We start from the raw sequence: 15,217 nt of genomic DNA on the forward strand, positions 1-15,217 counted from the left end.
CTCCCTATGAGACAACACCAGGACCCCACCCCACTCCCACCCACCATGCTCTGGCCAACAGTTGTCACCTAACCACATGTACACAGAACAGAAGGTATTGGCTCAATAGCTTTACAGATATTCTTTTGAATACATGCTACATTGCAAACACTGGGTGTATAGCCTGAGGCAGATCAGCAAACCAAGAAGACATATTCTCTGTGGTCAGATAGTCAGTAAACGAGCAACTCATGCTCATGAGAGGAGAGGAGAAACAAAGAAGAATTGGCCTTTTTCTAACCTGACCAAAAATGGGCATTGTTCCTTGAAAAGCCAGTGCAATGATAATGTTAAATGAAGTCTCAGCAGGTATGGTGGCACTTGCTTGTAATCCCAGCACTTGGAAGGTAGAGGCAGGAAGATCAAGGTTAGCACCAGCTACATAGTCACTTTGAGGCCAACCTCAACTATAGGAGAAGTGAAAGCTATCGGTACTCTGTCCAGTCTGTCCTGGTGTTTTACTGACATTTTCCCTCAGAGCCTTACATGCTTATTTCACGTGGCTCCAGTTCTAATCAATGTATCCATTCCCTCTGCCTCCTCCTCTCCCTCCTCCTCTCCCTCCTCTCCCTCCTCCTCCTCCTCCTTCTCTTCTTCTTCCTCCTCCTCTTTTTCTTAGCACATTTTAATATCACCCACATTTCTCATTTTCTCATTTAGTATCCTATCTTAAATTGTGATGGTAGGTCTGGGGGACTGTGGCATCTCTCGTCATCCAAGCCTGAGGACTGTGGAAGACCATGTGGCCTTTGAGATGGGAATGGTTTTCTATACTCAAGGGGCAGAGCGGGATGAGGAAATCAAAAGGGTCGTGTTTCATGATACATTGAGATGATAGGACATTCAGGGTTCAGTGTCCTTCAGCAAGGGCTTTGATTTCACACCACAGTCCCAGATATGCATTCTGTCTACTGCTGTCTACGGCCGATTCCATCATGAGTATTTGGAACAGAGAAAGACACACATGTCCGCTTAAAGCCTTGGCCTCTGATCTCCACCTTCTGTGAATTTCCTGTTAGGGTAACGCTTTCCATGGAATCATTTCCTCTAAGGCTCAGCTTCTAGGAACCAGCTGAGCCGCTGAGCCAGACCCTGCCTCTTGCTGGTCACAGTGGTATTTGCCATCTTATGTCCCTCTGAGCCTCCACAATTTATTATTACAAGTTTTAATATTTCCTTTCCAGAGAATAATATCCCTTGAATGATTTAATACTTAATTTTCCAGCCCTTCCTTCCCCTTAGAAAGAAAGAAAATAAATACACAGACCATCAAATAGGGATTACGACAAGACATTATGTGTGTTTCTCCAAAGGTTTCACACGCTTCCTTTAAACTTGGCTGTTGTTGCCACTGTAAGTCATTGTCTCACATCAGTGACAGCAATAAATTTCCTTTGAATCTCTTGGGGGTCCTCTGCATGCACGGCTGTTTCCTATTTTACTGTAATAATAGGGATGTTACTATGGTTACCCAGTACACCTTGTGTGGATGCTTTGAGGTCACTGCGTGCCTGTCACTTCCCTTCACATGAGCTGATCCAGAGAGTCTTAGGCTCTAGTAAACATCTGAGTCACACAGGGAGCTGGAGACTCGGGGTGCTGGCCCTACCCCAGCTTTCTAATTCAGCAACCCACACAAATTTGACCTTCTAGTAAGTTCTCAGGTGAAGCCAGTGTCTCTGGCTGAGCTTCCCTGCATCCCTCTTGAGAACACAGAGCTGAGTGATCACCTCGTAGCATGATTTTAAATGCAGAAGCCTAATGAATGAATGAATGATTTGCTGTCCATGGAGAGAACAAAAGATGGGGGTCTGGGCCTTGGGAGATGGCTCCAGTGAGGATCTGAATTCAATTCCCAGGACCCACATATAATGTTGGGCATAGTAGTGTAAGTTTGTAATCCCAGCTCTACGGTATAGCGACAGGAGCATCCCTGAGGCTTGCTGGCTGGCCAGTCTTGTTGATGAGCTCTGTGTTAGTGATAAACCCTGTCTTAAGAAGGTAGACCCTGTCTGAAGAAAGTAAGCACCTGACACATGATAGCCTTGGCTGCCTTCTGGCATACACACAGGTTCACACACACACACACACACACATACACACACACACATACAAACACACACACCAAGATGCCATTAGGCCTCTAACCTTGCAGTGTTGTTCTGTTGACCTGGGTTTTCTCTTGCAAGCTAGGACATGGTAGAGAATGCTCTGTGCTACTACACACAGTAGATGGGGCCTGAGCCATGCAGTTCGGTTCAAAGTTGGTTTTTGCTTAGCATCCATGGTCCTGTCCAGTACTTCCCCTGACACTGTCTGCCTAGATTTAACTTTGGAATACTGGACACCTGTGGTGGTTGTATGCCTGTTTCGTTGTGTTGTTTTTGAACATGTCTTTGTGCAAGCATAAAAGCTAGCTGCTTTGACCTGGGTGGGCTCTGGTCCTCTCTTCTACCTTCCATATCCTGGTATGTCTTTACTATTTATCTTAAGTGCATCCTCTGCAAATCCATAATGAGACCTGGAATGGAGCAAGGTGCAGACTGGTAAACTGAGTCTAGATGTTTCTCTTTTCAGGGATTGATCTCGAGAACATTGTTTACTATAAGGACAGTACCCACTACTTTGTCATGACAGCCAAGAAGCAGAGCCTGCTGGACAAGGGCGTCATCCTTAATGTATGTACCTGTTGGCTGGGATTTCTTACCTGTCTTTCCCCTGGGCAGCATGGACTGGCAACATCTGCAGATGTGGGAGAAGATGACTGTCCTGCCAGGACCCACACCAGGGGGGAAGAGACTGCCTGCCACCTTCCTTGCTTTTGGCATTGTGTGACTACCCAGCCACACAGATATGTTTCAAATATGCGATGAGAGACCTTTGCCGTGATGTGCCCAGAATACGATCAGTTGAATCTTTCCATTCCTCAAATGTCATTCATTTGGCCCCATGCCTTCACTAGGAGGTCGCATGAACTTGGAGATGGGACTCCTTGTCCTTGTGGAACATAGAGATGCTATCACTTAGGAATCTCATGCTGTGTCTCCTTTGCCATGGGGGGCGGGAGGGAGGTACTCACTGTTGTGTCAGAGATGAGCAGAGACCCAGCTCTGCCATGAGCTAACTCAAGATGGTGGCCAAGATGTTGGTCTTTTTTTTTTTTGTTGACTTTTTTTCTGAATCTCAATCTTATGTCTACAAAGTAGAATAATTCCTGTCTGAAGAGAAGAAGAGGGTTCTTGAGACATGACTGTGTAGTGGGTAGGGGGTACATGAGGATTGTACACGCGCATGCGCACACACACACACAGGCATGTACATGCATCACATTTAGTACAGGGCCTGGTGGTTTCCAAGGTTTTCCCACACCCAGCCTTGTTTGGATGCTTGTTCTTCTGTTCCTTTGGCTCCTTGGTTTCACTCTGTGGCTTTGCTTCTTGTTTAATTTTTGCTCTAAGCTAATTAATATCTCATGAAGCCCAGGCTATTATCAAACTCTCCTTCCACTTGCCTCTGCCTTCTAAGTGCTGAGTCTGCAGGCATGAGCCCCAGGTTGCGCATACATTGTCAAGTATAAGAGAAGACAAGATGGCACTGGAGAGATGACTTAGAGCTTAAGAGCACTTGCTGTTCCTCTAGAGGACCCAAATTTGGTTACTCTCACCTACATTAGGTGGCTCCAACCTACTGTAACTCCAGTTTCAGGAGATCCAATGTTCTCTTCTGATCTCTACCGTCACTGCATGCATATGACATGTGCTTACACATATATATGGATGAATGAAAATGGACAAGAGGAGGTGGGGAAGAGGGGACTTTGGTCAGGCATCCTTCTAGAGCTCCCGGGCTTCAAGATAAGGATCCCCCAGCCCCAGCCCCAGGCCAAGCCTCCAGGTCCTAGCCTGGACTGGAACCACTCGGTGTTGCTTGCCAGAGTACAGTGTGCCTATCTTCTTGCCAGCTTGTACTGGCATCTGGCCTGGAAGCATGAGTAACCCAGGCCTCCCCTGGGCCTCCTCCACCTTGGCTGATGCCTCTGCTGAGAGCATGGGTTGTGGGCAGAGGCTGTGGGTGGGTCAGATGAAACTAGCCTCACCCACCCCCTCACATACCAGCTGTGATGAGCACTAGACTTCTAAGTCTGCCAGCTCACAGCTGGCTGCTCAGTCTGGTGTGTTGTGCCCTCTTTTTCTCTCAGGAGGAAGTGGCTTCTTCAGTCTTCTAGTGGGAGAATGCTGAGTATAATCTTGTGGGGGTGGTATTTGATTTTCCAAAATAGAGCATTTGAAATCATGGTTCCCCAGGAAATGCAAACAGAAGGTCACTCCAGTTCTAGAGGAACTCGTATGTCTTGAGACCTCCCATACCAGCACCTTACGCGGATCCTATTAGCATCTCATTGTACACCACCAGTCATGGCATTATGAGTCAGTAGGGACAGCAATATCACCTTCTATGTGCCAGGCACAGCAGCAGGCATTGCATGTGTGCATTCCCACTCCAGATTTAAGAAGGAGATCTTGTAATTATGTTTCTGTGAATGAGAAAAGGGAGACTCAGAATCAAGCTAAACAACATGCCCAGATTCCACTTGTGAGAGGGACTCACGTGTGCCAGGCTGGCCTTGAACTCATTTTGTAGCCAAGGATGGCTTTGAGTTCCTGCTCCTTTTGCTTCCATCTCATACATACCGAAATTGTGGGTGTGCCTTACCACTCCCAGTTTTAGTCAGTGCTGGAGACTGAACCCTGGCTTTTCACGCACACTGGGGAGCACTCTATCAGTGGAATTTTACCCTTTGCATTATCTCTGGGGAAGGTGGCCTTGAAGTTTCTCTGCCAAAGATGAGCAGAATAGACTTTGGAAACCTTCTAATCTTTTCTCTCCATCCTCTGACACTCTTTGGCTGCATTGCCAGAACGGATTCTCTCATTATCCAAGCACAGGCATCCTTGCTCAAGCAAAGGAGCAAGACAATGCACATGTTCACAGCGGAGATATCCCCAGCATCACTGAAAAGTGAACAACCGCGTCCAGATAGAGAGTCAGAGAGTAGCCTGGCACACGCACCCTTTTTTCTAGTCTTACTTGACCCCGAATCACAGCATGTCTGGACCCTAGTAGCCTAACCCCATCCATTATCAAATCACATTTACTGGCTTGTTCCTTTGTCTCTTAATTGTACTTGAAGATATTGCCAGAACCAGCCATGCACAGCGTGCTCCTTGTTTGCTGGGAGGCCGTTATCAAGTACACTCACTGTTCATTACAGTTCCCAGGGTCCTCTGTCTAAATTCCTACACGAGATAGATCTTTCAGCACTCGGTGCCAGGAAACACTCACCTCCTCTGAGGAATTGCTGTGCCTCATTTTCTGATAAGGGAAGCCCATATCACATTTTCCCTTTGCCTTGGATGCCAGGAAGCCCAAAGCCAAACTGGGTGTTTAATCACAACTGTGCTAACCACCATGGCTGCACCGTGTGCTTATTTCCTTGGCTCTGATTTTCTAGTTTAGGCTCACATGTGTGCAAGTGCGAGCACACACACACACTTCTGCAGACACGCATGCACATATGTGCATCTCTGGGGAAGTCACATAGATGTCAACTTCACGAGTGATTCCTCAGGAGCCATCATCCTGTTTTCTGAGACAAGGTCTCCCACTGGCCAGGAACTCACTAGTTAGGTTAGGCTAAGCAGGCTGGCAAAGGACTCCCAGGGATCCTCCTGTGTGTGCCTTCGCAGCACTGAGATTTTAATCACACACTGTTCTGCCTGCTTCTTAGGTAGGTTCTGGGGCTTGAACTCATGTCCCCATGTTTGTACAATAAATGCTTTACAGACTGATTCATTTCCCAGAGCCTCCATTTCTGTTTGGAGTAGTCTCAGTACCCACAGATCCATCCCATGGCCTTCTGATCCACAGTGGGTGTGAAGGCAGGCCTTTGGAGAGGAGGGAGGGTTTGACATATGTCTTGGTCTTGCTCAGGACTACATTGACACAGAGATGCTGCTGTGTTCGGAGAATGTGAACCAGGACAACCTGCTCTCCTACGCCAGAGAAGCCGCTGACTTTGCCACCAACTACCAGCTGCCATCCTTAGACTTTGCCATCAATCACAACGGGCAGCCTGACGTGGCCATGTTCGACTTCACCTCCATGTATGCCTCAGAGAACGCAGCTCTGATGCGTGAGCGCCAGGCACACCAGCTGCTCGTGGCTCTTGTGGGCGACAGCCTGCTTGAGGTACTACCTGCCTTCATTTATGCTACAATTCAGACCTATGGATCTGTTCTCAGGCTCATAGCCTCTGCCAACAACATCCCAGAGAAAGGCAGGTTCTAAAAAAAAAAAAAAAAAAAAAAAAAAAAAAAGGGCAGACCTCTACCAAGACCATCTTGGCCTGGGAGCCAGCCCTTTTGGCTGAATTTTGAGATTTGTCAGCTCACCTGTATAGGAAACCTTTTCTCCCATTTCCAGCTTCTTCAGGGCTGCATCTAGATTGAAGAACAGAATTAACCAGGCCTGTTCTAGAGCCCACGACTGTTTTGCCTCAGAACATATAGACCTCCTCAGCATGGTTGGGACCTGTTAACCCATTTGGGTGGCCCTATGAGGCTTTTCAGTATAGAGATCTTCCAGGGTGTGAGGGAGGCTGGGGGGCAGGGCAGGAGATTTTCAAAGTGCAGTGTTGAAACCACGGCTTTCCCTCTCAGCCCTACAAATGCAAGGATCCTTAGATAAGTGACCATTCGGGGATTAGCATCCCATCTTAATATGAACGCTGACAGTGTCCGCAAAGTTGTCCAGAGCTGAGAGTCAGATTGCCAACCCTGCTTTTGGTACATCATGTGCATGCAAGCTTGACCAGATCAGTCCTCGTTCACTCTGACAGTGGCCTGTCGCTTCTGTGCCTGTCTCCCTCCCAACCTTCCCTTCCTCACACTCCTCCAGTGCTAAGTGCTCTGGCGGGCTCCAGCATTTTCCAGCCACAAAGCTTTTGCCCCTGATCACGCTAAATGAAAGATGAGAATCCCACCCATGCTTTACAGTGGTCATAAAGGCCATGCTTCCACAAAGCAATCCCTGGTTCCATTCTCTCTCTTCCAGAGACCCAGGTAGCTTTGCTACATATGGGGCCGCTATATCCTTCACAGTTTTGCTATAATTACCCATGACTCCGGTAAGCTATGGGCAACAGAGTTCTGCCTTTGCCCTAGTTCAGAGCTGGCAGTCAGCCAGTGCTGGATAGAATGGGAGAGAAGACTGGAAGTCATTAGAGTCCATGGGAATTTTACATGTGTTCTTTTACAGCCATTTTGGCCCATGGGCACAGGCTGTGCCCGAGGCTTCCTGGCAGCCTTTGACACGGCATGGATGGTGAAGAGCTGGGACCAGGGCACCCCTCCCCTGGAGGTATTAGCTGAAAGGTAAGTCTTAAGAGTAGAGCTCATAGCTGGCCCCAGCAGCCCTGGGCAGGAGTAGAGCCAGGCTGGCTATCCAGCAGCTTTGAGCTTATTCATCTTCCCATGTATGGCCTGATATTATCTGAGGGTCTCCAAGGATACTCTGTGTATCCATTTCCTTTGGTGAGTTTCTCTGTGCCCTGGATAGTCGAAACAAATCTTGACAAATCTAAATTGTGCCTCTATGGCTTTTCTAATTCACTCAAGGCCCAAGAGGTTTATTTAAGGAAGTCTTTAAGGACATTGCACAGTGCTCTGTCCTCAATAAGGGTCCTGTGACCTTCCAGGCTCTCCTACAGTTGGGGTCCTGGCTTTCTCCCAGGCCCTTGCTCTGGCCACAAGACTGTGAACAGATGGTTGACTTGGGAGAGTTAGTACTGATATGGGAGACATGCTTTTGATGGCCTTGGGTGTGGACCACAATCACCACAGGGGCAAGCCACAGTAGCAGTGTGGCTGGGTAGAGGCTTTAACTGAACCAGAGGCTACTGAGATGCTGGCTCTGCAGTCCTGCCTCCTCCTGCCTGGTAAAGGAGACCACACCCCCACCACATGGATGCTTTGCCTCTCTCCCCCTTTTTGTCTCTCTCTCCCCACATTTTGCAGCTCTCTGGAGTGTGTCAGACATTGCAGGGGAGGACCATACAAATACACCCAGGGAGACCAAGGAAGAGGGGAGTGTAGGAGCAAGGGCCTGTGGTAGTAAAAGCAACTACTGACCTCTGGACTCTGACTCCCAACAGAGAGAGTCTTTACAGGCTGTTACCTCAGACAACCCCAGAGAACATCAACAAAAATTTTGAGCAGTACACATTGGACCCAGCCACGCGGTACCCAAACCTCAACCTGCACTGCGTCAGGCCTCACCAGGTAAGACCACTCCCAAGTCTGCCTCAAGCCCCTACAGCGACCTGACTGAGGAAAAAGAATGGTCTCATAAATTGTCACATTCCTGGAACTGAGGCCACCAAAGCATCCTAGCCCAGGGGTGGGCTGATTCTTTTCCCCAGAAGATGCAGGGGTTCAATAAAGGCAGCACTTGTTATAGCCTATAGGAGGGAGCTAGACCACAGGTGGTGCTGCACACATCTGTGTTTATTTGCATGTTTGCATATGTTTTCATATGTTGTTACTGTGCAAATGTGACACTGATTATATCTGTGTCAAAAATAACTCACTTTCGGAGATATCTCCTCTCTTCCTTACCATGCATGGGCCTGGACTTCATTTATTCTGAGGATTTTAATCACCCAAACTTTACCTTCTTCAATTAATAGGACGGAGATTAGTACAGGTTCTTATTAGCTAATGAGAAATTCACTGTCAGTTCTCCCTTGTTTGGGAAGACAGTTCAGACCTGGGGTGTGTACTGAAAGCCATGTCAGCCAACACCAGAAGAAAGTAGTATCAGGTAGGGAATCCAGTGTAGGGCACAGGGCCTGGGAACCAGTGGGCAGATGCGTGTTCTTTTTGTGCTCATAGGTGAAGCATTTGTACATCACTAAGGAGATGGACCGCTTCCCTCTCGAGAGATGGGGCTCAGTGAGGAGATCTGTCAGCCTCTCCAGGCGGGGTGAGTTGTCCTTCTGGGACCCTGAGACAAGCTGTGTAGGGGAGGAAGCTTGCTTTAGACCCACAGCCAGCTTGGCTCTGCCCCATTACCTGTGTGACCTTAACAGGTGTCTCTCCTCTTTGTCCTTAAGCTTCCACATCTGTGAGAGCAAGAGTAAGACAGGATTATCAGAGTGAAGGCATGCCGTTAGTTGTCGAGCATTTAGCACAGGACAGTCCACTGTAGGCGGTTCCATGGGGCTGGTTTTTCTTTGCCTCTTGTTTCTGGAGTGAGGGTCCTGTCTCCTAGACAACAACCTAGACAACCTAGACGATTCCTGAGCTTTCACCCCTCTTCTGATCTTCCTAATCCTGACACAACACTGGCTACAGAGTGGGTGCTCAGAGGTGGGGGAGGGATGGTTCAATGAGTAACTCCCCAGTAGCCAGATTCTCCCAGGCCCCTCTCCTCTCCTACCCAGGGACTCTCCAGCTACCTCTGTCTACCCAGCCTCTCCCTCCCTTCCCTGCACACACCACATGCCCAGCTGCTGTAAAACACTGTTTATAGTTTTACAACTTTTACTGTTGCACACTGCTTTATGACTGTTACACAACTGGTTTTTATAACTTTTACGGATGCAACTGTTGCTGTATTACTTCTACCCAAGCAGGGCAGGCTCTCCTCATCTGCTGTCACTCCATCCTGTTTTTCTGGAATGCCTCTGTCTGGTTAATTTCTAGACATTCTTCAATAGCCAGCTCAAATACACATCCCCAGACACTTTCTTTAGAGATGTCTCCTCCCTGGGCTAGCTTACAACAAACCCGGTCATGAGCTTCCCTACCCATGACAGCCCCAAGTCATTAGTGTCACCCAGTAAATGCAGGGTCTGTGTTCTTGGCCTCCAACCCTGGACCCAGCTATTGTCCCTAGGGACAGTGCTGTTAGACAGTATGCTTCCGGTTGACCCAGGTCCTGTTCAGTGGCCATCAGGGTTACATTTATGTCATCCACTCTTCCTGCTTCCCAGCCCTAATGGCAGGGAGAGTGACTGATGCTGAGGCTGAACTATCTCACTACCTGTATCTTTCCCACAGAGTCAGACATCCGGCCTAACAAGCTTTTAACCTGGTGCCAGCAGCAGACCAAGGGTTACCAGCACGTCAGAGTCACTGACCTGACCACATCCTGGCGCAGCGGCTTGGCCCTGTGTGCCATCATCCACAGCTTCCGGCCAGAGCTGATGTGAGTACACACAAGCGACCCCAGCCTTCTTTGGGTGGAGAGCCCTCCAACCCAGCTCAGTATTTCTCTCTGCAAGTTTCTATTTGGGTTGATTTCTAAGGCTTGTTTTTTGTCCTCATTTGGACAGCAACATGTTTGCCCTGTGTCCCTAGTATGTGACAGTCAGCACAGGATTAGTGGTTATGTCTCTTCACTTGGCCCCCAACCCTAATAGCCACATTTGGGAAATTTGAACTATGCTAACCTACAAGGAAGGAAATAGAAGAGAGATCTAACTCAACCAAAGAAGCAGTTTTCTAACACCCATACTCATCAGATCATCAGTGGAATTTTCTAGAGTTTCTTTGTGTGTTTGGAAAAATGGCAGAGTCAACTGGAAGGTGAGATGACATTCTAGAAACACTTTGTGATGTCTAAAGGACAATACTTAATTGACACAGGGAGCAGCATAGACCCTTCTTAAAACACTGATGAAAACCTGCCAAAATCATCTAGCAGCAAGGGGACAGGAATCTTCTCTCCATATGATATATATGATTTGATTGGTTTGAGAAAAGCTCCTGTTACTATAGCAATTGCAATGAAAAATGAATAAGAGAAGTAATTAATGTAATGCCTACATTTTCTGGTAGTTTAAGGCGAGGTCAGTGGTATGATCATGGTCCATGTTTGATTCAGTCCCTTCGTGAGGGAGGTGTGTTCCTGGGCTTGATGTTGGGGCTCTATGGGACTGGAAACTTCATCGTCCCACAGTGCTTCTTATGCGCAAGTCATCCTAACTCACCATGAACTTTCCCTGATATTGACCCTCCAGCAACTTTGACTCGCTGAATGAAGATGACGCTGTGGAGAACAACCAACTGGCATTTGATGTGGCCAAGCGTGAGTTTGGGATCCTGCCTGTGACCACAGGCAAAGAGATGGCATCTACCCAGGAGCCAGACAAGCTCAGCATGGTCATGTACCTCTCCAAGTTCTATGAGCTCTTCCGGGGCACTCCACTGAGACCCATGGGTAAGCATGGAGACTTGTAAGATGCTCGTATTATCTCTGTCCTCCAGCCCAAGCCTGGCTAGCGCCGTCTACTCTGCAGCTACCAGACAACTTCCATTTGACTCAGAGGCCAAACAAGGGTAACCTCTGAAGAGGTGTAGTGATCTCTCCATAGCCTCCAGCCATTTAAAGTTTTATAAAGGTCAGGGTAAGAGTTTTATTATTTTAGAAGAGTCCTGATATAGTGATACCCACAGGTTGCAACATCACCACCTGGTCCTGGATCCCAACCTCAACCTTGCTTTTACTTGTCAACAGATTCCTGGCGTAAAAACTATGGAGAAAATGCTGACTTTGGCTTGGGCAAAACATTCATTCAGAATAACTATCTCAACCTCACATTGCCCAGAAAGAGGACCCCACGGGTAAGTTTCAGGCCAGTGTTTTGTTTCAGGAAGGAGACTATCATGCCCCGGTCTGTTTGTGTTGACAAACTATGTACATCAGGACTCAAATGATATGCACATAGCTTAGCAGATACATGTGTTAAGAGTGAACCCAGGTTAGCTCAATCCCCTGAGTGTTAGGTTCAGGCTCATTTCTCATGTCATTGGACAGTTCAGATCAGGGGTATGACAAACATTGGTTAAGCGGCAAGGGTATATAGTAGTATCCTATATTCTCGCTTTCATTCATTAAATTAATTTGTTGAATCAATGGCCATCATGCCCTACTAACTTTAAGGCTATGGTTTTTAGTCGTTTTGGTGATGAAAGCAATTACATAGACATGAATGATGTGGGGTGTTTGTCCTTGAGTCCAGTCCTAGTTGGCTTCTCTGTTGTGATGATTAAACACTGACCAGTCCAATGTGGGGGAGGGGAGGGTTTGTTTGTTTTACACTTCCATGTCATATCCATCATCAAAGGACACCAGGGCAGAAGCTCAGGGCAGGAATCTGGAGGCAGGAACTGAGGAAGCCTTGGAGGAACGCTCACTCTCCATCACTTGCCTGATTTCTTATACAACCCAGAACCGCTTGCTCTGAGGTGGTACCGTCCACAGTGGGCTGGGCCCTCCTACGTTAATAATCAGTCAAGAGAATGCCCTGCTGACTTGTCAACATTCGGCCAATCTAATGGAGGCATTTCCTCAGTTGGCATTCCCTCTTCCTGGGTGACTCTAGCTTGTGCCAAATTGGCAAACACTAACCAGCACAAGCCCAGGGTGTGATGGAGTTCTAGAATTTTCCAGATTTATAATATCCTTAGTGGCTATGACTTTTTTTTTTACAGTGTTCTCAGATAAGACAGAAAATGCTTGTTTTGTTTCCCAAACAGCTAAGTCCAAATAATGAGTATTTTTTAAGATATCTGACAGATATCACTGAGTGTCCTGCCATTCCTCTGGGCTCATGCTGGTTTCATGGGATACTTAGCTACACAGTTTGGGAACCACACATCTAAAGAACAATTGTCACTTTATGATATCCAACCTGTGGAGGTAGGAGTGTACCCCAGGATAGCTATGAATATAGTCTAAAACAAAATATTGAACTTAATTAGAACATGATAAGACTTTTTTTTTTTTGAGACAGGGTCTCACTATGTAGACCAGGCTGACCTCAAACTCACAGAGATCTGCCTGCCTCTGCCCCACTCTACTGGGATTAAAAGTATACATTATCATGCCTAGCTGATGAGACTTTTTATGGCAATTTTTTTTTGCAACTCAGTTATCCATCAACCAATGTACCTACCCACCCACCCAGTCCTCTATCCATTCATCTATACACCCACCCACCCATCCACTTATCCACCCAAAATGCACTCACCCACGCACTCACCAATTCACCCACCCCACCCATCCATACATTTTTTGGAGGAGGTTTGGGAACATGGTATCCTTGTGATGTAATGTGTAGGGAAACTTGGATTTGGAGATATTAAATTTTAGTAAGTTATGTAGGTACTATCAAAGTAAGAACTAGAAGTCAGATATTTAAAAATTTTTTGCTAATAGTACTAATACTTGTGCAACAAATTTCTACTTTAAGAGGCATTTTACATCCTGTGATTTCACCAACCTTCGCAACAGCTTACAAGTAGACAGTGTAACACTCTTACTTATAGTGAGGAAACTGAAGTCAGAGTACGTAGCTGATAGCCTTTAGATACAGAGCAACACCCAAACCCATGATTCCTTGAAGAATTAACTTTCTTGCTAGTGTCACCAGCCTATGTTGTAAATGTCAAAGCTGACATCCAACTCTATCAGGCCATTACCTACAGTGACCAATCTGTCTTCCTATGAGCCAGAATTAAATTCCTCCAGGGTTAGGCTAGACCAGCCAGCTAAATATAAAGGTTGTTTGAGTTGAGCCAAACAATTCAGGATGTGTGGGGACATGGCTGTCCTCTGCTAGTCACATTAATAACCGGACTAGCAGATATGGGCCGCTGGTTATTTTTTAAAGAGGGAAGCCATTTGGTTTAATAAATGGCTTTTTCAAACCCTTGAAAAATCATGATAAGAAAGGGCTCCTAGGGTGAACGAGCTGGAAAATTAATAGGAAGAGAAAGTAAGTCATTTGTTTATTCTCATGTTCTCTCCACTGGCCATGAGAAATATTTGCTTTTTCCTTATGCTTCTGGTTCTTTGTCAAGTATAATAAAGTCCACAGTGATTAGATGCTTTTGGTAAAGGTACTTTTATTTATTCTTTGGTAATTTCATGGATGTGTGTAATATATCTTATCAAATCCATCTCCTGACACCTCCATTCCCACAGACGCCCTTCTTCTTCCCAACCGGTCCCCCTCCAAATTTCCTGTGTGTTCCTGTGTTCATGTCCCCTGAGTTTAATTAGGCACATTTGCAGGAGCATAGGTGGGGGTTATTTTGTGGAACATGGCAACATACCATTGCTACACCACTGAAGAAAATCGCTCTGGGTTAGAGGTCTTGAATCAATCTTTTACTTCTGATGAGAAAAAAAAAAAGCTCTACATTTTAATCTTCTTAGGCCTTTGTTTCTACCCATGTCTCAATATCATTTTTCCAATGGGGAAAGTAAGCGTCGTTTGGATGCAGCACTGCTAACCTTCCTGTGTGGGCAGCATCTTATTTCCCAGGGTCCTGGTGGAGGCACCTAAGAAGCAGAGGTTGTCCCCCCTGTACTTGATTTACTCGTCCAGAAGATTTGGGATCTTTTTAGGAGCAGCTGACTGGGCTCGCCACCATGGAGTGCATTTTGTGAGCCCATAGGTCACATGTCTGGATGGGATCTAGCCAGGCTCCCATTGTTTGAATAGTCCCACCCTAGGCTGACAAGTATAAAAGAGAGTTGCATGTATTGCTCTTTGTGGGAAAAGCCAAGTCCTCATTGAAAGTGGGAACAAAAATACAAAGCGAACTCTAAGATTATGCACGGAGCATTCTTGTTGATGGGACATTCTGTACTTGCACAGCTCCCGTCTCTGGGCCTAAGTGGCATTCACAGTGGTGGAGCTTGGAGCCCAAACAGCCTGAGTCTCTAAAACCCAACATTGTTGAAAATAAGGTCATCTGTTTCTCTTGGTGTTTGCCCAGGCATTGAGACTGAGATTATTTCCATTCACAAAATACTGATTTATGGGATGCTGAAGGAAATGTTGAAGGGAGGCAGGGCCCTCTGACCCGTTGTTTTATGGTGCTCTGGTCAAAATTTTTAACAAATTTCCATGACTAGACTATGGTTGTTTTTTTTTTAGATGGAGTTGGTGAACATGGTAGTTATGTCCATGCCGTGTGTGTGTGTGTGTGTGTGTGTCTGTATGTATGTATGTATGTATGTATGTATGCATGTTTATCTGTGTCTGTGTATGTGGTGAGCGTGTCTGTGTCTGTGTGTGGGTGTTTACTACACTTGAGTGATG

General features: G+C 46.6%; 1 protein-coding gene across 5 annotated transcripts in view; it reads left to right on the forward strand.

Moving 5' to 3' along the window:
• Mical2 (microtubule associated monooxygenase, calponin and LIM domain containing 2) overlaps positions 1-15,217 on the forward strand; it is a 129,370-nt gene that overhangs the window by 86,531 nt on the left and 27,622 nt on the right. For all 5 annotated transcript variants that reach the window (XR_001785575.2, XM_006507954.2, XM_030242685.1 and 2 more), the window contains exons 8-15: positions 2,617-2,717; positions 6,031-6,288; positions 7,357-7,472; positions 8,252-8,378; positions 8,991-9,081; positions 10,161-10,308; positions 11,123-11,322; positions 11,620-11,726. Coding sequence is in view for 4 of the 5 variants with exons in the window: in XM_006507954.2 (XP_006508017.1) it covers positions 2,617-2,717; positions 6,031-6,288; positions 7,357-7,472; positions 8,252-8,378; positions 8,991-9,081; positions 10,161-10,308; positions 11,123-11,322; positions 11,620-11,726 (1,148 nt within the window). In the remaining variant the exon portion in view is untranslated. The remainder of the gene's footprint in view (positions 1-2,616; positions 2,718-6,030; positions 6,289-7,356; positions 7,473-8,251; positions 8,379-8,990; positions 9,082-10,160; positions 10,309-11,122; positions 11,323-11,619; positions 11,727-15,217) is intronic.

Source organism: Mus musculus, chromosome 7, assembly GCF_000001635.26.
Source record: "Mus musculus strain C57BL/6J chromosome 7, GRCm38.p6 C57BL/6J".
Taxonomy (NCBI): domain Eukaryota; kingdom Metazoa; phylum Chordata; class Mammalia; order Rodentia; family Muridae; genus Mus; species Mus musculus.